The sequence below is a fragment of the Perognathus longimembris genome, chromosome 7 (assembly GCF_023159225.1).
Source record: "Perognathus longimembris pacificus isolate PPM17 chromosome 7, ASM2315922v1, whole genome shotgun sequence".
In the NCBI taxonomy this organism is placed as follows: Eukaryota; Metazoa; Chordata; class Mammalia; order Rodentia; family Heteromyidae; genus Perognathus; species Perognathus longimembris.
Genome location: NC_063167.1, coordinates 37,040,692 through 37,066,341, shown reverse-complemented (window position 1 = coordinate 37,066,341; position 25,650 = coordinate 37,040,692). Strand labels below are relative to the sequence as shown.

At 38.2% G+C, this 25,650-nt stretch overlaps 1 protein-coding gene across 2 annotated transcripts in view; it reads left to right on the top strand.

The window, feature by feature from the left end:
- Nucleotides 1-25,650, top strand: part of Usp24 (ubiquitin specific peptidase 24) — a 124,935-nt gene that overhangs the window by 86,679 nt on the left and 12,606 nt on the right. For both annotated transcript variants that reach the window (XM_048351409.1, XM_048351408.1), the window contains exons 43-61: nucleotides 2,065-2,184; nucleotides 2,768-2,893; nucleotides 3,377-3,475; nucleotides 4,333-4,415; nucleotides 4,884-5,025; nucleotides 5,220-5,339; nucleotides 6,157-6,377; nucleotides 7,108-7,232; nucleotides 8,155-8,296; nucleotides 8,783-8,933; nucleotides 10,295-10,390; nucleotides 11,125-11,228; nucleotides 12,136-12,249; nucleotides 18,031-18,127; nucleotides 20,421-20,537; nucleotides 21,503-21,595; nucleotides 22,885-22,987; nucleotides 23,968-24,089; nucleotides 25,373-25,486. In XM_048351409.1, the coding sequence (XP_048207366.1) occupies nucleotides 2,065-2,184; nucleotides 2,768-2,893; nucleotides 3,377-3,475; nucleotides 4,333-4,415; nucleotides 4,884-5,025; nucleotides 5,220-5,339; nucleotides 6,157-6,377; nucleotides 7,108-7,232; nucleotides 8,155-8,296; nucleotides 8,783-8,933; nucleotides 10,295-10,390; nucleotides 11,125-11,228; nucleotides 12,136-12,249; nucleotides 18,031-18,127; nucleotides 20,421-20,537; nucleotides 21,503-21,595; nucleotides 22,885-22,987; nucleotides 23,968-24,089; nucleotides 25,373-25,486 (2,289 nt within the window). The remainder of the gene's footprint in view (nucleotides 1-2,064; nucleotides 2,185-2,767; nucleotides 2,894-3,376; nucleotides 3,476-4,332; nucleotides 4,416-4,883; nucleotides 5,026-5,219; nucleotides 5,340-6,156; nucleotides 6,378-7,107; nucleotides 7,233-8,154; nucleotides 8,297-8,782; nucleotides 8,934-10,294; nucleotides 10,391-11,124; nucleotides 11,229-12,135; nucleotides 12,250-18,030; nucleotides 18,128-20,420; nucleotides 20,538-21,502; nucleotides 21,596-22,884; nucleotides 22,988-23,967; nucleotides 24,090-25,372; nucleotides 25,487-25,650) is intronic.

Sequence of the window (25,650 nt, the reverse complement as noted above, 5' to 3'; positions counted from 1 at the left end):
GAAGTCATTCACTCTTTTCCAGCATAAGAACATGAGCAATACTGTGCTGCCATGAAGCAATTTAGGATATGTTCTGATCTACAGGAGGGAAGTAAGTTGCACTTCCACTCAAATACCAGGAGTGAGAAGACATTTTCAAAGCTGCATTTGCTTTTTCCTCTGACATACAGTCAGATCTACCCTTTGGATGCCTGTGCTAGATATCAAGTAACATAAAGGTTTGTCAGGAAAGGAAATGAGAACATGTACCCTAGAACATGGTATTTGCAATGACTTAGAAATAGGGGAGCACATAATTGGGGAAACTGATTATTCATGTTTATAATCTTATTTTATGCTGTGCTCTAGCTTTACATGTAATTATCAGAACATTAAGCATTAGAATATGAACTTATATTCTTTCATAAATCAACTTATACCAGCATAATGGGGGAAAAAAATCTCAGCACTGCTATGAACCAATTTTTCTTACTAGTTTCTTAAATCTGTTTTGTACTATAAATAAGTTTCAGTATTAATTAGATCTTAGTAATCACCCTTCTCTAAGTTAATATCCAGTGTTAATAAAAAAGATATATGTAGCAGTTCCTTGAATCAAAAGTGTAGAAATTTTTGTCAGCTTCTCCCATTATTACATGGACATGATTAAGCCCCTGTCATAATCATATTTCAATATCTAATTACCATACCCTCTTGTACTTGAAGTGCCATGTTGAATGTTAGCCAAGATACTTTTTCTGGAATATTTTTACCCAGGAAAGTACTATTTACTAGTATCTGTATTCTTACATATTTGTGAGTGAAATAGTAGAATATGCTTACTAGAAAAAGTCTAAGGGAAGGCTTTAGTACCTCATGCCTACAATTGTAGCTATTAGGAAGGCAGAGATTGAGGGGTATCATAGCTCAAGGCCAGCCCAGGCAAAAAGAACCCATCTCAGTCAAAGAGTGATGTAGTAACATGTACCTGTCACCTCCGCACCATGGAAGGTCAACCCCTGATTTTTTTTGGGGGGGGGTAGGGGAGGAAGGGTCACTCATGGAGCTTGAGCTTAGGGCTTGGGCATTGTCCCTGAGTTCTTTTGCTTAAGAGCTCTACCACTTTGAGCTACGGCACCACTTCTGGTTTTCTGGTGGATAATTGGAGATAAGTCTCATAGACTTTCCTGCCCAGGCTGGCTTTGAACTGTGATCCTCATATCTCAGCCTCCTGAGTAACTAGGAGCCACCATTAGCTGGCCCAACCCTGATTTAAGAAGGAAAAATGTTTATGAGACAACTCTCCCCATCTCAAAAGAAAAACCTGGGCAGAGTAGTATACACTTTTTATCCCAGCTACCAGGATCAGGGGAGGGTTGGGGGAGGCGGGAAGCATAAGTAAGATTGCAGTGCATGCTGGCCTGAGCAAAATGCAAGGCCCTGTTTCAAAAATAACCAGAATAGAAAGTGCTAGAGGTGTGGTTCAAGTGATAGAATGTCTGTTCAGCAAATATAAATGAGTTCAAACCCCAGTGCCACCAAAAAAAAAGAAAAAAATTGTTGAAAGAATATTACCTTCTTTGAAAAGGAAGAAATGAATATAAGCCTTTTTTAACCATGGCAGGATTCCTTGTGGTAACCCCTGATAGAATCATGCTGCCTTTTTTTATTCACAGTACAGCCCCAGTTTTTAAAATGCATTTAAGATATCTGCTTAACTAATTTGTTACTATCTAATTCTACTAGACAGAATGCCCTTGGACATAGACCATAAACATTTTGTTCTCTCTTAATCCTTGGCATATAGTGGCCCTTAGGAAATATTTGTTGAGTGAAGATCAAGTGACTGAATGCATGATACATAAATACATAAATGGGCAAACAAATACAGACCTGCTATATGCCAAATACTTGATAAGCAGAAAAGAAGCCTTGAGTTTCATTGGCTTTGCTAGTGTGCGTTTCCTGACATTGGATGGACAAATCTGTTTGTGGACCTTTTTCTCCTCACAGACATTACATGTGGCTGCAGTGGAGTGTGGTAGCCATCCCAATTCTCTTTGTTGTGGTTTTTATCTTTCCTAGTACCTTCCTCCAGTGGATAGCAGATCCAGCTCAGGTTTCGTGGGGCTCAGGAATGGTGGTGCTACTTGTTACATGAACGCAGTCTTCCAGCAGCTGTATATGCAACCTGGGCTCCCTGAGGTGATTTCCTCTTTTTTGTCTTGTTTGGCATGAAAAATAATCTGTGTATTGCCTGAAATTGTTCTATACTTTCTTATTGCTTCTTGGCTTTATTCAATCAAGACATAACTAGGAAGTTTTTAGTAAATTCTGAGTATAGACATGGTTATTTTTATCTGCTGTTTCTGTATCTGCCTTTTATAACAAATAGACTTGGCTTTAATGTGTTTCACCTCAAAAGTCATTCTCATTACATCGTATGAAGTTACTAAAATTTTTAATATTTAGAAATGTATAGGCTCTGTCATTAGTGCTTTGTAATAATGTCATAGTTATGACATGACAGTATTTTGAGAACATTTCACAGATGTGTTGCATTTCTTTCTTAGCGAGATCCTAGTAGGACTATAAGAATTTATAATCAAACAGGCTTAAAGATAGGCTTTATTCATGATTTTACCAGCTAGAAAATATCAGAGCTAAATAGGTACAGAGCCACATAAAGTATAACATTCAAAGAAAGCCTCATGGATACTTTTATGCAAGTTTGGGTTTCCTGTGAAGCAGTTAAATGTCTTAACTGAGTACGTTTCTTTCTCTTTAGTCGCTGCTTTCAGTGGATGATGACACAGACAATCCAGATGATAGTGTATTTTACCAAGTGCAGTCTCTCTTTGGACATTTGATGGAAAGCAAGCTGCAATATTATGTACCTGAGAACTTCTGGAAGGTGCTTAAATATGTTAAATATTTAGTTAGACCACATTTTTCTTCAGTTATAATGATTTTGTATCTTTTCTAATTCTATATTAATCCCATTGTTAAGAACCTATACAAGAATTGGGAGTAGAATAAATTAGTACTTGGTTTCAAATATATACACACACATACACACACACACACACACACAATTTCTCTGAACCTGTACCAATTGCTTCACTTGATTTCACAAAATTAACTACTTTATGAGTTTCCTCAGAATTTGGTTAGTTTCTAAGAGTCAAACTCTTTAGTTCCTTGCCCTGATATCTCACCCTATACCCACTTCTGGTTTCAGACTTGGTGGTAGAATAGTATAGATGTCTGAACACAATTTTTTCTTACTTCATACTAACTCATGAACTTGGTTTTTAAACACATTTACATGCATTCTTTCTCTGTTGTGTTCAGAAATTGCTGCTTTCCCTTAAAACATTTAATTCTTACCACATAGATATTCAAAATGTGGAACAAAGAACTCTATGTAAGAGAACAGCAGGATGCGTATGAGTTCTTCACTAGTCTCATTGATCAGATGGATGAGTATCTGAAGGTAAGAAATTTTACTTTCCCTTCAGCTTCCTAATTATAATATGAGAACAGTACCCTAGGGTCTGTGGTTACTTAAATAAACACTAACAAATCAGAAATTAGTGATGTTTAACATCAGCTGTGATTCATTTTTTCTTGGCTTAACAATGTAACATAAACAAATCAGTAGGTTGGTTCTTCTTAATTCTTAATCTATATACCTAGTAATAATTGTTTGTACTTTCCTGTTCTTGCTGCATGTCCCTTGAGGTAGTCTGGCCTCAGAAATGCTCTTGTCTACAGTGAGTTGATGGCTCCTCCAGGCAGTCAAAGAACTAAAAAGCATCTCTGGCAAGGGAGGTATAGGGACCACATCAAAAAGTTGTTAGTGGTGGTATCTGGACCCAAATCCTCTCCCTGCAAGACCACAGCCTTGCATGATGTTACTGTCCTCTAAGATTGCCTGCTATCACTGAAGGCTGACCAATGCGTAATCAGTAGCACAGTTGATATAACTCATGTCTTCAAAATAATGTAAACTTGTAGCATTCTGGCCATGAGCAAAATGAACAGATTGTTGATAGTTGATTCTAACTTCGGATTGTGGCAGAAGAAGAGAGGATTCAGAATCATGTGGAAAATAATTCTGTTTGTCAATACTTCTGAATCTCCTCTTTTCCAATTACTTGATAGTTTGCACTGGATCTGATGATAGGTCATTGGCCTTCCACTGGTTCCTAACTGAAACTGCCAGAATCATTCCTTTTATTATAATGATTAAATTGAACTCGGTATTTCAGATCTAAATAAAATACTCTGTGAATCAGTCTGTAAGTTCCAGATGCATTCATTACAATTTACACTTTTTTATTTTGACAGAAAATGGGAAGAGACCAAATCTTTAAGAATACTTTTCAAGGTATCTATTCTGATCAGAAGATCTGTAAAGACTGTCCTCACAGGTTAGTGAAGATGTCATTGACATAGAAAGTGCTCATTGGGGCTAGAGTGTTAGCTCTGGGATAGAGTACTTGCTCAGCATGTGCAAGGCCCTGAGGTTTATTCCCCTCTATGGGGATAATCCCCTACCTGGGGAGCATTTGGGAGCATTTTAACATATGCACTTTTTCTAGTAGGTTACAAATTTTTTATTTGTTAAAAATCTTATAAATACATCTCAGTGGATCTATAAATATTTAATAAATTTCTTGCATTTCTATCTTTCCTTAGTAGACTTAAGAAAATATTTGTTGTTATTCATAATTTTAATCAACTCTAAGTTGTCACAACTTTGGTGTTTTTGTTTGTATATTTTTAAAATGTTGACACGTGCTAATTTTACTAATCTTGAGTATTCTGTGTTCCAAGTTCAATGTAGTGGTAATTTCAAGAACTCAATGTTGATGGGTTTTGTGTTATCTCCTAATCAGATATGAGCGTGAGGAAGCTTTCATGGCTCTCAATCTAGGAGTTACTTCTTGTCAGAGTTTGGAAATTTCTTTGGATCAGTTTGTTAGAGGAGAAGTTCTGGAAGGAAGTAATGCATACTACTGTGAAAAGTGCAAAGAAAAGGTACTATATTTTTCCTTTTAAGAAAAATTAATTTGTTGCTCATGTTATTTCTTGGTGTAAAATCAATACTAAGCTCTGATTGTGGCTATTAGATTGTGTCATTGCTTGTTTTACATGAGTCGGGAGGCTTTAACATTAATTACTTTGCTCTTGTGTTTTCTCCATGGAGATAATTGGTTTTTGCTTTTCTTTAGAGAATAACAGTGAAAAGGACCTGTATTAAGTCTTTGCCTAGTGTGTTGGTAATTCACCTAATGAGATTTGGATTTGACTGGGAGAGTGGACGCTCTATTAAATATGATGAACAAATCAGGGTAAATTGTTTTCCTTCCTGAATATCTCATATTAATCTTATTGCTTTCTTTTTTTCCAGAGGGTAATACATAAATAGTATGTTTTGATATAGTTCACGTAAAACAGATGAGGAATGCCCAGCACATAGGCAGTGTGAGGCCCTCACAATTGTATGGTACATGTTAGGACAGAAAAGTGTGTGTTTTCTGTGGGCTTCCAAGGCCTTCTGCTTGTATTGATAATTTTTTGTGGTTTGCAAGATGTTATAATATTCAAATGGGCCTTGGCAGAAAAAAACTACCTTGCTTTATTAAACCAAGATCACTTAGTATTAGAATAGAAATTAAATACCTGTCAAGATGATCTGAGCCTGTTCTTTAAACATTTACTTTGATTACTGAAGTGAGTACCGTAAGTGGTCCTAGGGCTTGTCTCCAGACTGTCTCAGCCGCAGACTCAGGAATGGCCTACTGGCCTACCCGCCTCCCATATTCACTTTTCCCTGCTGTTTTTAAAGTCTGTCTGCCCATGTCAGGCTCCAGTAAGCATGAGGAGTCTGCAGCCCTTGTCTTGAAAAGTGGCTGCTAGGGAAACAGGAAAAATTACAGTGACTTTGGTTCTTGGAAGACATCCTAGCATAGCTGTGAAGTGTAAAATGCTCTTTGTAATACTTAGACCAGGGTCTACTTGTACTTGTCCAGACGTAGCCTGTTGGAGACATAGTTGAATTGGAGAGGCAGCTAGTCCATGCCTAACTGAAAACCACACAGCCTTTTACTATGCTTGCTGGATATGTTCCTAAACAAGACTAAGGTGGTCTCTTTTGCCTTTATGTAGTTTCCCTGGATGCTAAATATGGAGCCTTACACAGTTTCAGGAATGGCTCGCCTGGATTCATCTTCTGAAGTGGGTGAAAATGGAAGAAATATGGATCAGGGAGGTGGAGGATCCCCACGGAAAAAAGTTGCTCTTACAGAAAATTATGAACTTGTTGGTGTCATTGTTCATAGTGGACAAGCACATGCGGGTCATTACTATTCCTTCATTAAGGACAGGAGGTAATGGTTTTTTGTTGTTGTTGTTTTGTTATTTTCTGTATTGAGGTTTGAACTCAAGGCTCTGTGCTTGCTAGGAAAGTATTCTTATCAGTGAGTCACACCTCTAGCCATTTTTTGTGCTAAGGTAGATATTTACGCAGCTAGGCCAAAATCTCTTTTAGGTTTTCTATCATAGCTAAAATGATAGTCACATACCACCAGGCCCAACTGTCAGTTGTGGGGGTGGGGTGTGTGTGTGTGTGTGTGTGTGTGTGTGTGTGTGTGTATACTGTCCTCTCATTCAACTTTTTCACTCACAGCTAGCACTCTCCACTTGAGCCACACATCTACTGTGGGTTTTTGCCGTTTAATTGATGATAAGAGTCTAGTGAATTACTTTGCTGAGTCTAGTTTTCGATTATAAACATGAGCCACAAACATTCTATTGGTAAAGGTTTCTCAAAGTAGCCCTCACTTGTTTTCTGGCCTACCTGCCATCCCTTCTCCCTTTTTTCTCCTACTCCATTTACTATTGATGCAAAGAAACTGTTACCTTTTTTTTAATTTAAAAAATTTTTAAACTTGATATATAACTCCTGCCCCTTTGATTTGCAAATCTGTTTTAGAAGTTAATACTGTTATTTTTCTTCTTTGCTATTACCTGTTTTATTTTTAGACTATATATAGAGATAAAGGTAGGAGATGAGGGTGTTTTTAACCTTAAAATATCTGTCTAATCTCTGGGTTCTAGGGGCTGTGGAAAAGGAAAGTGGTATAAATTTAATGACACAGTTATAGAAGAATTTGACCTAAATGATGAGACTCTGGAGTATGAATGCTTTGGAGGCGAATATAGACCTAAAGTTTATGATCAAAGTAAGTATAATAATGCTTTTCTACCTATAGAATCACAAAAGTGGAAATGTTTTTCAAGCTACTTATCAAAAGTTCTTTTAAATGGGGAGAACAGTAGAAGGGGTGACATTAAGATGCATTATCCCCATAACCTGGACTTAAAGAACTGAAACCTATTTGTATAATTAGTATTTTAAGAAATATTTCTAGATAATGAGCATTAGAGTCAGTAAAGAGGATGAGATACATCAGGAAAATTCCAAGCAAAACTTTCAACTTAAGTCTCACAAGAAATACTTGCCCACTCAAAGGCCTATGTTTCCTTTACACTTACACAAAAGTATGATTATTAGAAAAGATGTTTCTAGTACTGGGCTTTAAAATCTTATTTATTATATGTTATCACCTGGTAGTTTTTCCCTTTACAGACCCATCTCCAAGAGGAAATAGAATGAGAAAAGGCATGTGTTGTCAGAACTTACTTTAAATCATTTTGCAGAGACCTTAGCATCTCTGCAGCTTAATTTTAAGATCATTTCAGTGACATTTCTAAAGCCACCCTTAAGATTTTGCAGCAGTTTCACCACAGTCATGCATCTAATAGTGGTAACCTTTGGGGCTGAATAGTATCATGTCTAGTATTTACTGAGGTTTGGCTGTCTTTGCCAAAATGATCAAATAAAATCAATTATGACTCCTAACAATGCCCTCCCCTCCTCCATCACTCTGTTCTCTTTCACCCCCAAAGTAAGTGATCTTGTCCAATTCAGCAATTATAAAGTGCTGTCACTTCATTTTAGCCAGTGTTCCTCTGAGATCCACATTGTACTTAGATTTTGCATTTGACAAATTTGATAGATTTACTTGTTGAGTATATATATTCTTTGTTTAGGCTGTGTTTTTTATTTACAAAGATTTCTTTGTTAATGTCATTATCAAATAGCAAACCCATATACTGATGTACGTCGAAGATACTGGAATGCCTATATGCTCTTCTACCAAAGGGTATCTGATCAAAACTCACCAGTATTGCCAAAGAAAAGTCGAGTAAGCGTTGTAAGGCAGGAAGCTGAGGATCTCTCTCTGTAAGTTTCTCTTCCAAATAAATTGCTATGTGATTCACAGATAGTATTGTGATTTTTGATGATAATACTCTTTGGAGTTTAAAGATCATTAGATAACAAAGGGAAATTCCAGAAAGTATTCTAAAAAGAAAAATTACCTTTTTTTTCCTCCTCAATGCTCCCAGGACATTTTTCCTGGAGTTACTTTGTATTTAGAAGACTGCATGTTTAAGTTATTTCATTCTATAATTGAGATTTTATTTTAACAGTTTTGTGTTGTTTTTTAAAACATTTTGGCAGCATTTACTGCATGTACTTTCTGTCAAAGCATAGAACTATACCAACAAAGGTCTTGTCAGTGAATTTCATTTGCCTTTGTAAAATACTAGATGAGCAAAATAAACAGTTTGTGTCAATCTTGTATTCTGCTTCTGAGTTGACAAATTGTAATGATTGCTGCAATACAAACAACTTCATATTAAACAGTTCCCTGATTTGGTCTGCTAGGTCAGCACCTTCTTCACCAGAGATTTCGCCTCAATCATCCCCTCGGCCACATCGGCCCAACAATGACCGGCTTTCCATTCTCACCAAGCTGGTAAAAAAAGGTGAGAAGAAAGGACTCTTTGTGGAGAAAATGCCTGCTCGAATATACCAGGTAAGAACTATGTAAATGATTTGAAGGAGAAAATCCAGATAAACATCAATTTGTCTTGTAGGTCCAGAACCTTCTTGACTTGTCATTCTTGTGATACTTCATCCCCTACTTGTGTCAGTGATGATCATTATTACTGAATGTCTGCTCTGTGCTAGACCTTAAACAAGTCTCTTAATTCTTAAGGGGGTAGGGGTGAGCTATAGGCAAGCCTTGGTCATACATATCTTTAATCTCAGTTACTTTGAAAGAGGCAAGATGAGAGAATCATGACTTAAGGCTTGCCTAGCAAAAAGTTAGTGAGAATCCCATCTTAACTACCATACTAACCACCTTTCAGGTATAGTGGTGGTGTACATACATATTCTTAGCTACATGGGAGGTGTAGGTAGGAGAAATGCAGTCTCAGGCTAGCCCCTGGCAAAACCTTGAGACCCTGACTGAAAAAAATAACAAAGTCAAAAAGAAAGAGGCCAAGGTCATGGCTCAAGTGGTAAAGCACCTGCCTATGAAGTATGAAACCCTGAGTGTAAATCCTAGTGCTTTGAATGGGATGGGGAAAAAAAGAAAAGAAAATTTTGTAAAGTAGCATATTTCTATTTATCTGATGGAAAAGCTGTCTCAGGAAAAGAGAAATGGCCTGCCAGAATCACAGGACAAGGATTTAAAATCAGGACTCTCTAGTTACCCAATCCAAACTTTACAAGCTAAATAACTAAGCCAAAACTGGAGATTTTTAAAAGATGTGGAGTCTTTCGTTGAGAACGAATTGAGGCCAGGCACTAGTGGCTCATACCTGTAATCCTTGCTACTCAGGAGGCCAAGATCTAAGAATTACAGTTCAAAGCCAGCTGGGTAGGGAAGCTTATAAGACTCTGCTATCTCTAATAATTAAACTACCCAAAAAACTAGTCTTGAGCAAAAGAAGCTCAGTGACAATGCCCAGGTCCTGAGTTCAAGCCCCTGGCACAAGAAGAAAAGAAGGGAGGGAGGAAAGGAATTGAGCCATTTAAAACAGGGAGGTAGGGAGTCACTTGTACTTGGGTAAACTGTCTCTTCCTACCCAGCATTTGAGCTTAGAATCCCAAGGTTTGCCTTTTCGCAGTGGATTGTTGTTTTGTTTTTTTTTAATTTAAAACTTAAGAGAAGGAAATTATTCCATAATTTCTTTATAGCAAAAATGATGGGAAAGTTTATTAGGATGTGAATACACCGTTAGTAGACTAAAACCAATCATCTCTAGAGGGAGAATGACCAAATTATAACCCACATTACCCCCTCTTAACTAACCATTTCACTAGAACTATCTTCCACATATTGAATATATTACTGCTTCTTTAAAAAATAATGTTTTTCTTTTGTAGATGGTGAGAGATGAAAACCTCAAGTTTATGAAGAATAGAGACGTGTACAGTAGTGATTATTTCAGTTTTGTTTTGTCTTTAGCATCATTGAATGCTGTAAGTACTTAATATGTTATTGCAAAGAAGAAAGCATTAAGTGGTATCTCAGAGTTCAGATTAGGTACAAAAAAGATTTCCCACAAAACTGCCTATTGGGTCTCACTGGGCTGCAGGCAGCCTTCAAGATGTGCATTATAGATTGTAAACCAGTGGGTTTCCATGTAGTGAATTTTTAAACATGTGCCCTTCTTTGAGATCGAGTAGTAAGTAATAGTGTACATCGGTAGCTAATGACCTTTGTGAAGATTTATTTTTTTTTAATTTTTATTGTCAAACTGATGTACAGAGAGGTTACAGTTTCATACGTTAGGCATTGGATACATTTCTTGTACTGTTTGTTACCTCCTCCCTCATTCCCCCCTCCCCCTACCCCTCCTCCTTTCCCTCTGAAGATTTATTAATGACATATATTCCTCAAGATTAACTCCACACTATTTCTTGTTTTTCAATGATCATTGTGTTATTTACAAAGAAGAAAACAATGTTTCTAGACTTTTGATTGCTTAACATCCTAATGAATTATCTAAAGGCTATTTTGAGAAGACTTCATTTTAAAAAATAAAGATGTTGCTTTCTCAACTTTCTTAAAGCTTAAGTGTAATAATTTCTGTTATGAATGAGCTAGATTTAAAAAAATTATCTAACCTTGTCATGTGCTATCAGTTCAAAGTATGTTGTAATAATCTATGAAATTTCTTTGGAAAATAGTGTTTCTTTTTCCTCCCTCTCAGACTAAATTAAAGCACCCATATTATCCTTGCATGGCAAAGGTGAGCTTGCAGCTTGCCATTCAGTTCCTTTTTCAAACTTACCTGCGGACAAAGAAAAAACTCAGGTGAGAGTGATATGTTTTAATAGTATGTTGTGATAAAAGGCACTGGTTTATGCCTAGCTACTTAGGAGGCTGAGATCTGAGTATCCTAGTTCAAACCAACCTGGGCAGAAAATGTCCGTGAGACTCTTATCTCCAATTAACCAGGAAAAAAAAAGTGGAGGTAGTTCAGGTAGTAGAGCACCAACCTTGAGCAAAAAAACTAAGGGACAGTGCCCTGGTCCTGAGTTCAAGTGCCGGTACAAAAAATAAATAAAGCATGTGGTCTTCTTTTAAAGTCTGTAGGATTCATTAGGCAAATCTTTAGTTGTTGCTGTTATATGTGAAATTTGTTCCTAGTGTCTACATATTACATACTATTTCCATTTTGTTTCTAGTCACCATTTGGGGGCATTAAGGGACTTGAGTGGTTTGAGATCATGAATAGTATGATCTAGTCATGGCAGCTTTTACTGCCCAGAGATTTTTATTCCATAAAGTACAATATTAAAGGCCATAGCAATAAAGTTTGAAAATACTGTAAATGAATTGAAATCTAAATATATAAATATATTTAAATATATAAAGTATATTTCAACATATATACACACTTAGATGTGTAAATGTAAGTGTATTTCAATATATATAAATGTATATAAATATATCTGAATATCAATTTGTTTACCAAAATGCTACTTGTCTGAACTTTTTTCCACCTAAAGGTTTTTGTGCAGGTACTCAGGACCTAGGAGTTGTCCTTTAGCTTTTTCTCAAGGCTGGCACTCTGTCAACCAAGAGCTTGAGGGTCCACTGAGCTATGTTAGTATAGTTAGTAAACATTTAACCCTTTACCCCATCTACCGTAGATAGGTAGAAGTGACACTCTGAGGTTATTTGCTGGAGATGAACGTTGCTTTTTGCTTTTTTTAAGGGTTGATACTGAAGAATGGATTGCTACTATAGAAGCATTACTTTCAAAAAGTTTTGATGCTTGTCAATGGCTGGTTGAATATTTTGTTAGTTCTGAAGGACGAGAATTGATAAAGTAAGTGTTATTAGAAGAAATTTGTGTCTCTTACAATTAAAAAAATCAGAACATTTGTTTTTCCATTTGAAATCAATTTTCTCATTGGAATCTTTTTTTTTTTTTTTTTTGGTTGGTTGTGGGGCTTGAACTCTGGGCCTGGGTGTTGTCCCTAAGCTCTTCATCTCAAGGCTAATATTCTACCACTTTGAGCCACAGTACAACTTCCAGTTTTCTGGTGGTTAATTGGAGATAAGAGTCTCCTAGAGTTTCCTGACTGGGCTGGCTTTGAACCGCAGTCCTCAGATCTCATCCTCTTCAGTAGCTAGGATTACAGGCATGCGCCACTGGCACCTGGCTTAGAGTTCATTTTAAGCACTTCACTAAACAGTATGGAAATTACTCAAGTCATTCTCACATCATCTATGTTGAACCAGACTCCCAAAGGTATATAAACTACAAGGATTGTATGTGTGGTGATGTCCTCCTGGCTAGTGGCCCCTGAGCCTCAGTGTGGCACAGGGAGGAGTGTGCAGTTCCCCTCCTTTGGAGACTCACAGTCTGGTAGCAAGTAAATAGCAAGCAAACTGAAATTACAACACAGTTCTGTTAAACTGTGTTTAGATCCTGACTAAAAAGTTATTTTTTCAAAAACTAACCAACATTTATCAATATATGTGAGATATTTTTAAAAGTAATTTGCCTTTTTTACTCCAGTCACTGATTGCATGTTATATCAAGCTCACCACATCAGCTTCTGTTATCCCTGGGGAATTAGTATTTGGGGGGGCTCAGCAAATACCTTCAGTGTGGGTGAGACTGTCCTTTCTCCTTTATCCCCAATGGGTTCTTCCTTTCCTCTGCCTCAGCCCTCAAACTTCCCACATCAGCTTACTACTCTGCTGGCTGATGTCTTGGCCTCGGACATCACAGAAATTGATAGCACACAAGCCTTCATCCTACATGCCTCATACTTGTCAATCTGTTCCTATCTGTCTCTCTCCGTTCACCTATGGAGGAAGCATCTTCTCTTCTTTCAGAATAAATCTCTACATATAAGCTTTCTTAGGGAACTTCACCTTTTAGTAAGCAACTCTTGTCATGTATCTTTATTTTTGCCTCCTACAGTTTTCTACTGAGTCACTTCTAACATCATACCAACATGCTTTGGTATCTCTCAACTTAAACACACAGCAGGAAATTCAGACTTACAGATTGATATCTTCCCACTAGGGGATCAGTCAGGTCTACTGATAACTTTGGGGAGGCACCCCAAATTTGTTGGTTTGTTTGTGGTGCAAGTGATCAAACACAGGGTCTGGTACATGCTAGGCAAAATGATCTACCGTTCAACTACGTTCCAGACCTGATCAGAAATCTTAATCTCCTGTCCCCTTTATCACTGTCTGAGCTCGAGATGTGCATTGGCCTAAGTGGTATCTCCATTTCTCTTTCCTCTTAGCTACTACCTTCATTCAGCGATAAAATATTCTGGGTTTTTGTAAGTAGGAGTTCTTTGGGGGATTGGTTTGTGGTTTTTAGGGGGAATGTTTGGGGAGGTTTTGTTGTTTTTTGTGGGGAGTTGAACTTCTCCAGGGCCCTGAGCTTTAAGCCAAGTTCTCAACTCTTAATTATTTTGTTTTTCAGATAGAGTCTTAATAACTTCTCCCAGTTTGGCCTCAAACTCATGGCACTTTTGCTTCCTCCTTAGAAGAAGATGGGATTGTAGGTGAACACCACCATGCTTGATTAAAAGCATGCTTTTGAAACAAATTAAGATAACATTACTTTTCTGCTTCACAATTCTTCAGTAGATTGCCATAGTACTATAGTAAAATCAGAAGTCTTTACTGTAATCCACAAGGCCCTGTTTGATCTTATCTCTCTTTCTAGGCTTATCTTGTTTCAATTCCTCCTTACTGATAGTTAGCCATCTTGGCTTATTGATCCTAGTACTTTTTCTGCCTAATGGCTCTTTGCACTAGGTATTCCTTCTATCTGGAACATGTTCCCTTCATTCTTGGTCCAGTAAATGCCTTCTGTTCTTCAGATGTCAGCATAAGTAACATCATCTAGTGTGAAAAAAGGTCCTATTGGTCTGTTCTTGATGTTTTTGCCTGTCTCTCCCAGTGATGTTAAGCTTCTTGAGAACAGTTTTATGGCAGTGTCCCCTGCTATACACAAAGACCCTGGCATATAGCAAGCTCTTGAATATTTGTGCATCCATATATATGTATGCAACTCATAAAGAGAGAACTCATAACTAGTTCTTTGAAATACTGTTTGCCCATCTCTTTAGACTATACCATAAATGTAAACTTGCATCCAGTTTTTGTAGTTTGGTGCCAAATATATTTCCAGTAAGATTCCTGAGTATTATTAAGGTGTTGGATTGTCATAGATTGATGATCCCAAGAAATATAGCAAAATTTTCATTCCCTTATCGAAAGTGTACTTGACCTTGAATACTCCTGAGAAACTATCTTCTTTTAGTGGCATGTTCTGTACTCTTAATATTTCTGATGGTCAGGAATACCAGTGAACTATTTTTATGAGGACTAAGTACTCATCACTGTCAAATGCTGTGAGTTCATATGTTTAAAGAATTAGTATTTTTTTTCTCTGCCTACATCTTGCTCTATATCTTTTAAGATGATTTAGGATGTCATTGTAACAAATAAAAAAAACATATATGCTGTGCAGGTTGTGTGGCTCTTATCTAAAGTGCCTAGGACTAGAGTACCTCAGTATTGTTTTGTATTTTAGAATATTTGGATACAATAGAGGTGTCCTAGGGATGGGACCCAAGTCTAAATATAAATACACTTTGTCTCATGTACACCTTAGACACATAGCCTGAAAGTAACTTTATACAATATTGCTAATCATTTTGTGCATGAAACAGTTTCATTGTGTAGAATTTTCTTGTGGTATCATGTTTGGTCATAATGTTTTGTCTCAGATTTTGTAGCATTTTGGTTTGGAGATGGTCAGCCTGTGTTAATATCTGTAATTGAAGATCCTCATCTCCATATAGTTCCTTCCCCCCCTCCCGCCCCGGTCTTGGGGCTTAAACTCAGGGCCTGGACGCTGTTCTTGAGCCTTTTTGTGCTCCAGGCTAGCCCTCTATCACTTGAGCCACTGTGCTGCATCCAGATTTTTCTGAGTAGTTATTAGCGATAAAAGTCTCATAGACTTTCCTGTCTGAGCTGGCTTCGAACTATGATACTCAGATCTCAGCCTCCTGAGTAGCTCGGAGCCACTGGCACCACATAGTTCTTTTCATGAACAGCTTTCTAAGTGTGATATTTTGGATGCTAGTTTGTTTGTTTTGTGTCAGTCCTGGGCACTGTCCCTGAGCTCTTGTGCTGAAGGCCAGCAGTCTACTATTTGAGCCACAGATCAACTTCGAACTTTTTTATTTTTTGTTGGTTTTTTGGGTTTTTTTTCAAATTTTTATTATCAAACTGATTACAGTTTCATACGTTAGGCATTGGATACATTTCTTGTACTGTTTTTTACCTTGACCCTCATTCCCCCTGCCCCCCTCCCCCTTACCCTTTCCCCCTCTGAGGTGTTCAGTTCACTTACACCAAACAGTTTTGCAAGTATTGCTTTTGTAGTTGTTTCTCTTTTTTTACCCTGTGTCTCTCAATTTTGGTATTCCCTTTCAATTTCCTAGTTCCAATACCAGTATACACGGTTTCCAATATACTCAGGTAAGATTACAGAGATAGTGTAGGTACAACCACAGGAAGGTGATACAAGAACATCATCAATAATAGAAGCTACAGATACACCTGGGATGTTGAAAGTAGTTACAACTGTGATATCGCAATTATCTCCATAACATGGAGTTCATTTCACTTAGCATCATCTTATGTGTTCATAAGGGTATAGCTATTGGGCCTTGTGGTGCTCTGCTATGACTTGCCTAAACCTGTACTAATTATTCCCAATAAGGGAGATCATAGAGTCCATGTTTCTTTGGGTCTGGCTCACTTCACTTAGTATAATTTTTTCCAAGTCTTTCCATGTCCTTACAAATGGGACAATGTCATTCTTTCTGATAGAGGCATAAAATTCTATTGTGTATATGTACCACATTTTCCTGATCCATTCGTCTACTGAGGGGCATCTGGGTTGGTTCCAGATTCTCGCTATGACAAATTGTGCTGCGATGAACATTGTTGTGCTGGTGGCATTACTGTGATTTTGTTTGTGGTCTTTTGGATAGATACCCAATAGTGTGGCTGCTGGGTCATAGGGGAGTTCTGTAGTCAGTTGGAGTTCAGAGTCTTATAAATGCTGGTGGGTCATGCCTATAAGACTCGTAGCTACTCAGGAGGCTGAGATCTGAGGAATGTGGTTCAAAGCCAGCCCAGGCAGGAAAATCCGTGAACTCAGAGCACTAGCCTTGAGCAAAAAGTGCTCAGGGACAGTGCCCAGGCCCTGAATTCAAGCCTCATGACTGACCAAAAGTAAATCTCCCATAGACTTTCCAGCCCCAGCTGGCTTTAAACCAAGATTCTCACATCTCAGTGTCCTGAGTAGCTAGGATAATATGTATGAGCCACTGGTGCCAGCTTTAAGTGTAGTTATTATAAAATATTCAAGTCATAGTAAACATTGCAAACTCATCTAAAGGAATTAAAACTGCTAACATGATGGATGCATTGTTACATCTTTTTTTTTTTTTTGGCCACCCCTGGGGCTCGGACTCAGAGCCTGAGCACTGTCCCTGGCTTCTTTTTGCTCAAGGCTAGCACTCTGCCACTTGAGCCACAGCGCCACTTCTGGCCGTTTTCTGTATATGTGGTGCTGGGGAATTGAACCCAGGGCCTCATGTGTACAAGGCAAGCACTCTTGCCACTAGGCCATATCCCCAGCCCCTTGTTACATCTTTTGAGAGCTTTTCCTGGTGAATATTCCTGAGGCATACACAAAAGTGGACAGAAGAATAAACTCGCTCAAATTGTCAATGTTTCACTGTAATTTACCTGTACCAATTCTCTGATAGTCACACACCACATAGGCTATTTTCTCCTATTTTAAAATAAGTTTTAAGTAGTTTTTTTAAACAATGAGTAGCCACTTTTTAATTACCACATCAAACAAAATGAGTAATTCTCTCAGATCATCTTAAACCACTATCCATATTCAGATTTCCGCAAAACATCTCGGAAATACTATTTTACCATTGGGTTTGTACAGATCCAGAACCAGCAAGGTCCACACATTTGCCTTTGTTTTATATGTCTCTTAAGATTCTAATTTTCAGTACATTCTTTGTTACCCCGCCCCCCTCATCTCCACACTTAGTTTTGCCATTTCGTTTGGGGAGACTCACCATTTACCTGCTAGAATTCCCCACATCCTAAATCTGTTTACATTTTCTTGGAGCCTCCTACTGTGTACTGTGATACAGAATACACTAAACTCCCCAATAGTTTTATCTTCCCAGAAGAGTTACCTGAGTCTTATTGAGCCCCAGTGCTGAAGATTACCAGAGTGCTTGGGCTTGTTACCTCTTAGGGATTTTTACAGTTGCCACTTAGCATTCTAGTGGGTTTTGAACAGAGCCTCATCTGTCTGGTTCCATGCAGTGTTAAGTGTGTGTAGAGTAAGCAGTAGTAGTAACACGGCTTCAGGAACCCCCATTTGCCTGTGAGTACTGAAGTTCTCCAGGTAAACCACCACTTATTTGTTTTGCTTATTGGCTATATTAGGTGGGAGCTGTGTTGGGCAGATTGGGGTTACATAGTTTTACCCTTTATCACATCTTATTCCTTCTTATTTTAGAATTTTCTTGTTGGAGTGCAGTGTGAGAGAAGTGAGAGTTGCAGTGGCCACCATTCTGGAGAAGACCTTAGACAGTGCCTTGTTTTATCAGGATAAGGTCAGTATCGCTTTGAAGTTCTCATTTATGCAGTCTGTTTTTGCCAAATGTTCTCAGTGTACATAATAAGAAAGAGAGCCTAGAATTGGAGGCTGGGCATTTTGTCATGTGACATGAATGTTCTGTAGTGATTTTTCTAATAACGTGTCAGAGCAGAGGTATTCTGTCCCTTCTGGAAAGCAGAGTGTGCTAGGAATACAGGTTTGCTTTTGTCTGCTTCAGTATTTTCTCTCTAGAACACTACTGTTTAGAGCCCCCTTTTGAGAGTTTTTGTTAGATCTCTGAATTGAGACTACCCTGAGACTAGACATTCTAGTCTAGACATGTTGAGGCATCCCTGGCTTTATCTTTCCTCATAAGCTTTGTCCTCATCAAAACCTGCTGTTAGCAACCAAATCAAATAGTGCCATTCATTCAAGGACACTGCCATACTAGCTCCTTCTTGGGTCTCTGTTATTTCCCAAAGCTTTGTTTCTGTGCTTCTGAATTTTTCTTCTACCTAACCTTATTTTCTACAATGTATTTTGTGGTTCACAGTGCCACATACATGTGTTAAAACAAGCTATGACATTTATTCTCTCAGTCCCCAAAGTGTCTTAGGAAAATAAATGGCATACATTGTAAATCTGAATATTCAATCTGTTATTAAGTCCTAAGAGTACAGCAGTTACTTCTCAAGTTTGCTGTTTCAAACAGCTGGCACTACATGGAAAACTTTGAAAAATGTTATTTACAAAACAAATTGGCTCCTCACAAACATTGGCTGGATGCATTGTATTTCAATGAACTAAATACAAATGCTAGGAATTGCTTCAACTTCAAATGTGGCTTTGCTGTGTAGCCTTGATCCTGTCCTTTTAGGAGAATTTTCCAGCTATAGTGCCTAGAATTGAGGCACTTAATTCCCTCAGCATTGCTTGTTCTAGTGTGCACTGCTAGACCAGACAAGCTCAGGAGCTTTTGCTCATTCCAAAATGAACATACCAAAATATGTCCTTTAGGATGAAGGTCCTGGAAGACTGTCTCATTTCCAGGAATCATTAGGAAGGTTTTTTGTTTTTTGTTTTTACTGTAAAGCAGTTTTCCATTAACATAAATATCAGAATCGTTGTTAAAACCTTAACTTTAATAGAGTATCTAAAGTTGGTCATTGGAAGCTGCGTTGGACCTTTAAATACCATTGCTCTGAGACACCCTGTGAAAGTTTTCTAAGGTGCCTCAAGAATCCTTAACATAAAGACTCTCTTGCTCTACTTCTTCCCTTTTACCATCTAACCAAAGGAAAAAGGAAGGATTAGAATTAGTGTAGCCTCCCTGTTGGCCATAGTACCTACCAGCCTCTTAGGCAGAAGAGCAAGTCGTCGACAGGGAAGGTGGTGAAAAACACAAGTTTGGAAGTGACTTGCCTGAGTAAATTATATCTGATACTCTCCTCAATCATGTTTATGTTTATTGTTCCCCATAGTGAAAATGATGCTTCTTGCCATCCACTTTATATACACTGCAAAGTACTTTGAAAATGAAATGCTATATAGATGCTAAGTTTACCATATTTATAATGAGTATGACAGGATGGATGGGAATCTGTGAATGCCACCTTCAGAAGAATGAGCTAAAAAGAATAGTAAGCCTAGTGTTAATACTCAGGTCACAGGAATTTCTAGGGAGTTATCCAAAAAACATTTTGGGTGGGAGGGAAAAGAAGAAGCAATGTCATAACCAAAAATGGTTTCTAAACAAATAAAATGTTTTTCAAAGCTTTCCATGAGGCGTCAGCGGGCTTTCAAGTAAGTTCCCAGTTGAGTCAGTATTGCCGTTGTCATCCTGTCAGGCTGTTGCTTTCCATGCGCTCCATTGGCTTGATTTCTAGCCCCTCTGCCTGTGTCTGTGTTTTATTCTTTGCATCTGTGACTATGTGAAGAAGTAGTCTAGTGGAGGGAGGGATTCAGAAATAGGAACCCCTGAACATGCCAACTTTTTTAGACACAGATAAAATTGGCTCTAAAGAAAATGTCGCTGCTAGGCAATAAGATCATGTCTTTGACTCTGAAATTCAGGAAATAGAACTAGGTTTTCCTTTAGTTCTTGCTTATAATACCAATCTTTTCCTGAAAGGTAAAACTGGTAATTCTACTTTTTTTACTTTCCAAAGCATAAATCCATCTTAATCTGACTGAATTGTATCAGTTTCCTTTTGTTCTTAAGGTGGTTTACTTCAAATTAATCCTGTTACAAATGTGTCTTTTTTTTTCCCCCCCTTTTCTTTTTGCAATTTCCTTTTTTCTCGAACCAGTTAAAAAGCCTTCATCAGTTGCTGGAAGTACTACTTGCTCTTTTGGATAAAGATGTCCCAGAGAATTGTAAAAACTGTGCTCAATATTTTTTCCTGTTCAACACTTTTGTACAAAAGGTAATTTTTTTCTAATAATCTTTCCTCGGTACACAAAAAGGTATATTCTGAAAAAATGTTATACACGAAAAAATTGGACTGGTCAGTAGAATGTTATATGTTTTGTGGGTCTTAAAAATCTAAATTTGAGGGTTCATATCACTTACAGGAATTCTGATAAAGGCAGGTATAGTTACTCACTGACAGTTGTGTAAGCCTACATTAAAACCAATGGTTAACTGTAGCAGCTATTATGAACCAATGTGAGGCTTAAGCTTTTTTGCTGATCCTGGGCCATGAACTCTGGGCCTGGGCACTATCCCTTTGCACAAGGCTAGCACTCTACCATTTGAGCTACAGCACCACTTCCAGCTTTTTCTGTGATTAGTTGGAGATAAGAGTCTAAGGGACTTTCCTGCCCAGTCTGGCTTTGAACTGTGATCCTCAGATCTTGGCCTCCTGGGTTAAGAAAAATTTTAATTTTTAAGTACTTGCTATATTTAGATTACAGCATGTAATAAAATATTGACTTAAAACTTCGCATTTAGCTATTTTTTTTTTAAACAAATGGGCATGCTGCAGTGGCTCATACCGATAATCCCAGCCACTTGAGCGGTGGAGATTGAGTTGGTTGAAACTCAAGGCTAGCCTAGGAAAAAAAGTTAGCAAGACCTCATCTCAACCAGCAAGTCAGGTGTGTTGATACATGCCTGTTACTCATTCAGTTACATGAGAAGCATAGGTAGAAGGATTGTGGTATCACACTAGTGATACCTACCCAAAAATAGAGTAAAAAAGAGATGGGAGGCCAGGCACCAGTGGCTTGAGTTGAGGACTGGCTTAAGTGGTAGATTACCAGTATAGCAAATACAAGGTCCTGATTACAAACCTTAGTATGATCAAAAAGTGAAAGTGAGAAAATGAAGGATAAATAAAGCTTTTTTTCTGAATAGATGTAATTTGTCCTTCTCAATGTCTTGTGACAGCAAGGTATTAGGGCTGGAGATCTTCTTCTGAGACATTCGGCACTCCGACACATGATCAGCTTCCTTCTTGGGGCCAATCGCCAGAACAATCAGGTGATGACTGCTTTCATATTCTCAGCATAATGCCTTGAATTTCTCCTGGTTTCTTTTTGTAGGGAATTAATATTTTTAGTTTCATAAGTCCCAAGCACTAACTACAAGTGTGTAAGCTTTAACATTTTGAGGGGGTCAGTCACTTTGTAACTTCTTTTCTATAGAATTGAATCTGATAATAACTCAAGGACATGATTATCCATCACAATAGGAAGTGTGAGTATCAGAGGAGGGAAAGATAGTTCTGACAGAGAAGATGAGGATGGAAAAGACCAAGGAAATGGTGTCATTGGGCCTTCCTTGCTGGGGTAGGAGTGCTTCGCTGATAGTTGGAATTCACTTATGATACTGGGCCACATAAACTGATGGTATAGGTACAATGCTTTTAACCAAATGAGAGTTCTATAGAAAGAAGTTTGGATATACCCACACATGACTCTTCTGTTCAAAAGTCTTATATGTCTGTTTTTGTCATCGTTATATTACTTTTTTTTGATAGATTTTAAATATGTAAGATATTAACATGCAATAATGATGTGGGGAGTACATATTTGGTACCTGACACACATGTTCACTTTGTGGTATTGTCCTTTGGATTCAGTTCAGTTAGTTTCATCCCATTCTGAGACAAAAAGTAAAGCACAGAGGTATACAGTAATCTGTTGACTGTCACAAAAACTAATGTGCTGGTAGATCAAGAGCTTAGGCTCAACTATGAAGATTTCAAAGCTAAAATCTTTTCTCTGTGTGCTATGCATTGCTCAGGCAGAGATTTCTTTCCTTTCTTCCAGGGAGATTTACCACTTACTCCTCTCAGTTTCTAGTCATATCAATCACCCTGCTGTTGCCTGGACTCTATTGACTGGTGATGATTTAAACTCACTGTATTTGTACTGCACATATAAGTAATATTATTGGGGGGGGGAACACATTATTTTTAAAACATTTTCGTTTTTAGTATTTCATTTGGTCCTCACAATCACAAATGAAGCAGAATAGGAAATCAGTTACTGTTGTGGAGAAACTGCCCACATTCACACAGCACAGCAGGTAGCCAAGGAACTAGAAAATACCTGGCAATTATGGCAGCACTTAAGGACTAAATTGTAAACACAAATGGATCAGTTTTAAAATGTGAACTAATATGTCTGGAGATAGTTTAAAAACCTGACTTTTTTGTATATTGACCTCTTCTATGGTCACTGAGAAATAATCATGGACCAGTCTACCATGAGCTAGATAAAACACCTGTGTAAAACATTAATACGCTTTATCTTCTCTGATGTTAGATACGCCGATGGAGCTCAGCACAAGCACGAGAATTTGGGAATCTCCATAATACAGTGGCATTGCTTGTCTTGCATTCAGATGTCTCTTCCCAGAGGAATGTTGGTGAGTATTGACGAATCCTTCATATGTTTGAAACAAAGAAATACTGAATTTGTCTAGTGTGGAAAGTACTAATATTAGCAATTGATTGGTTATTGTTTCTCACTTAGCTGTTGATACTTGAAGAACATTTAATGTTTTGTTTTTGTTTTTGTTTTGGCTAGTCCTGGGGCTTGAACTCAACGCCTGAGTACTGTCCCTGGCTTCTTTTTGCTCAAGGCTAGCACTCTGCCAACTTGAGCCACAGCACCACTTCTGGCTTTTTCTATGTATGTGGTGCTGAGGAATCAAACCTAGGGCTTCATGTATACAAGGCAAGCACTCTTGCCACTAGGTCATATTCCCGGCCCCTTAATGTTCTGTTTTAATTCATGTTAAATCTCATCTTACTAGTTTCTTATAAGAGAAAATGAGTCCGTCATTTAATGGAGAAGAGAGTAAATAAGTTTGGATTCCTTATTGTTTGGTTTGAGGTTATTTAAACTTGGCCTTGCATTTTGCTAAGCAGGTAGTTTACTACTTGAGCCACACTTCTGCCTGTATTTTTAAGCACTCTAGTTTTAAAGATTAATTCAGAGTTTATTTATCACTGCAAATGAAAATGAGGTAACCTGTTCTATATCAGTTGAAGCTTTAACATGGATATTTTGAAGACAGTTATTTGAGGAGCAAAAAAGTCTTATACAGTTTCTCTTTAGTAGCAGCTTTGGGTACTTTCTCATGTACTATTTGTATTTTTACCTCTGAAAAATTGTCTTGTGTGGGACTTACTTTGAGAGTCTACAACTACCGTTGAAGCATACTTTACTTTATAGGGAATAGGTAGACATTTTTCTCTTGCCAGGGTAACTTCCCACTGGACAGGGAGATCTGATGATAAGGCTTTAGCAGTTGTGTGTGTGAGTATTGAGAGCCACATTACTCTGTGAATATTTGTTTGCGGGAATATGCCAAATATAATAAATTTTGTTTGGTTCCTAAAGCTCCTGGTATATTTAAACAACGGCCACCTGTTAGCATTGCTCCCTCATGCCCTCTGCTGCCTCTCCATGAGGAAGTAGAAGCCTTGCTGTTCTTGTCTGAAGGGAAGCCTTACCTGTTAGAGGTAGGTACTTGTGCTCAAGCCATGTTCTCTTTTATGTACTCTTCTGTTTGAGGAAATGTCTGCTCGTTGCTGTATTTTGCTTCTCATTCTTGTGAAGAGCAGCTTAGTTAGGAGAAGAAATAATTCCTCTTTGTGGCTATGTTAGTCAAAAAGAAGAAGTAGGTCAATGATAGAGCATGCAATGTCTATTACTAGCATGTACAAGGCCTTAGGTTCAGTGTCTATCACTAGCATCTACAAGGCCTTGTGTTCCATACCAGCACATTACATGTCAGAAGAGAATATTCCCCTCTTTCTCAGTCAATGACCAAAATTCCAAATCTAGTCAAACAATTTGTCCTCCAGAGCCTAGCAGAAAATAAATTATACTCCACCTGTCAATATTATAGTAGCAGGGGGAGTTATTCCCAATCTCTTGTTTGCCCTTGATTCTAAAATACTACAGCTTGGAACCATCTGTGTTTTTATCTTTTTTTTTTTTTTTGGCCAGTTCTGGGCCTTGGCCTCAGGGCCTGAGCACTGTCCCTGGCTTCCTTTTTTTGCTCAAGGCCAGCACTCTGCCACTTGAGCCACAGCGCCACTTCTGGCCGTTTTCTGTATATGTGGTGCTAGGGAATCGAACCCAGGGCCTCAAGTATACGAGGCAAACTTTCTCACCACTAGGCCATATCCCCAGCCCCCATCTGTGTTTTTAAACCATGAGAGTAAGAGAGCGCTGCTCCTCGCCCTCTTTGGGTATAGACTGTCCGTTGGTCCTGAGCCCAACCCTCTCCTAACACCCAAGAGCTACCCCTTCTATGAAGTCTTCTTTCTAAAACCTGGCTTACATACACATGAGTTTGACCAGCCTATCGTGCTTTGGTTTTGGTTTTGGTTTTGTGCCACTCCTGGACTTTTAACTCAGCCTGAACACTGTCCCTGGCTTCTTTTTGCTCAAGGCTAGCACTCTACCTCTTGAGCCACAGCACCGCTTCCAGCCTTTTCTGTTTATGTGGTGCTGAGGAATTGAACCCAGGGCTTCGTGCATGCTAGGCAAGCACTCTACTGCTAAGCCACATTACAACCACAATGCTATATATTTTTTTTCTAAACATCATTGATTTTCTCAGCAATTATTCTTTCAGGGGCATTTGCCCTTAAAAATTGATGAGTGACTCTCCTGGGAAGAAAAGGTTCACATTTGACAAAATTGTGCTCCATGCCCATAGAGTTGTTAACTGGAAACTGTTTTGGGGCAGTGCTGATGTTCTTGAATCTGTGTCCTTTTGTATCTTTCTCACCAGGTCATGTTTGCATTGCGAGAGCTAACTGGCTCACTCTTGGCGCTCATTGAGATGGTGGTGTACTGCTGTTTCTGTAATGAGCACTTTTCCTTCACCATGCTGCATTTCATTAAGGTACAGTCCCAGTTTCACCTAATGAAAGCTGGTAGCATTCTGTGACATACCAGGAAAGCCTTCCTAAAGTCCCAGGCAATAGCTGATTAATAACATTATTTTCCTAGTCATAAAAATAGTCTGTGTTTATATTTGAAAAGTGAACATTAGGAACTCAAAATCCT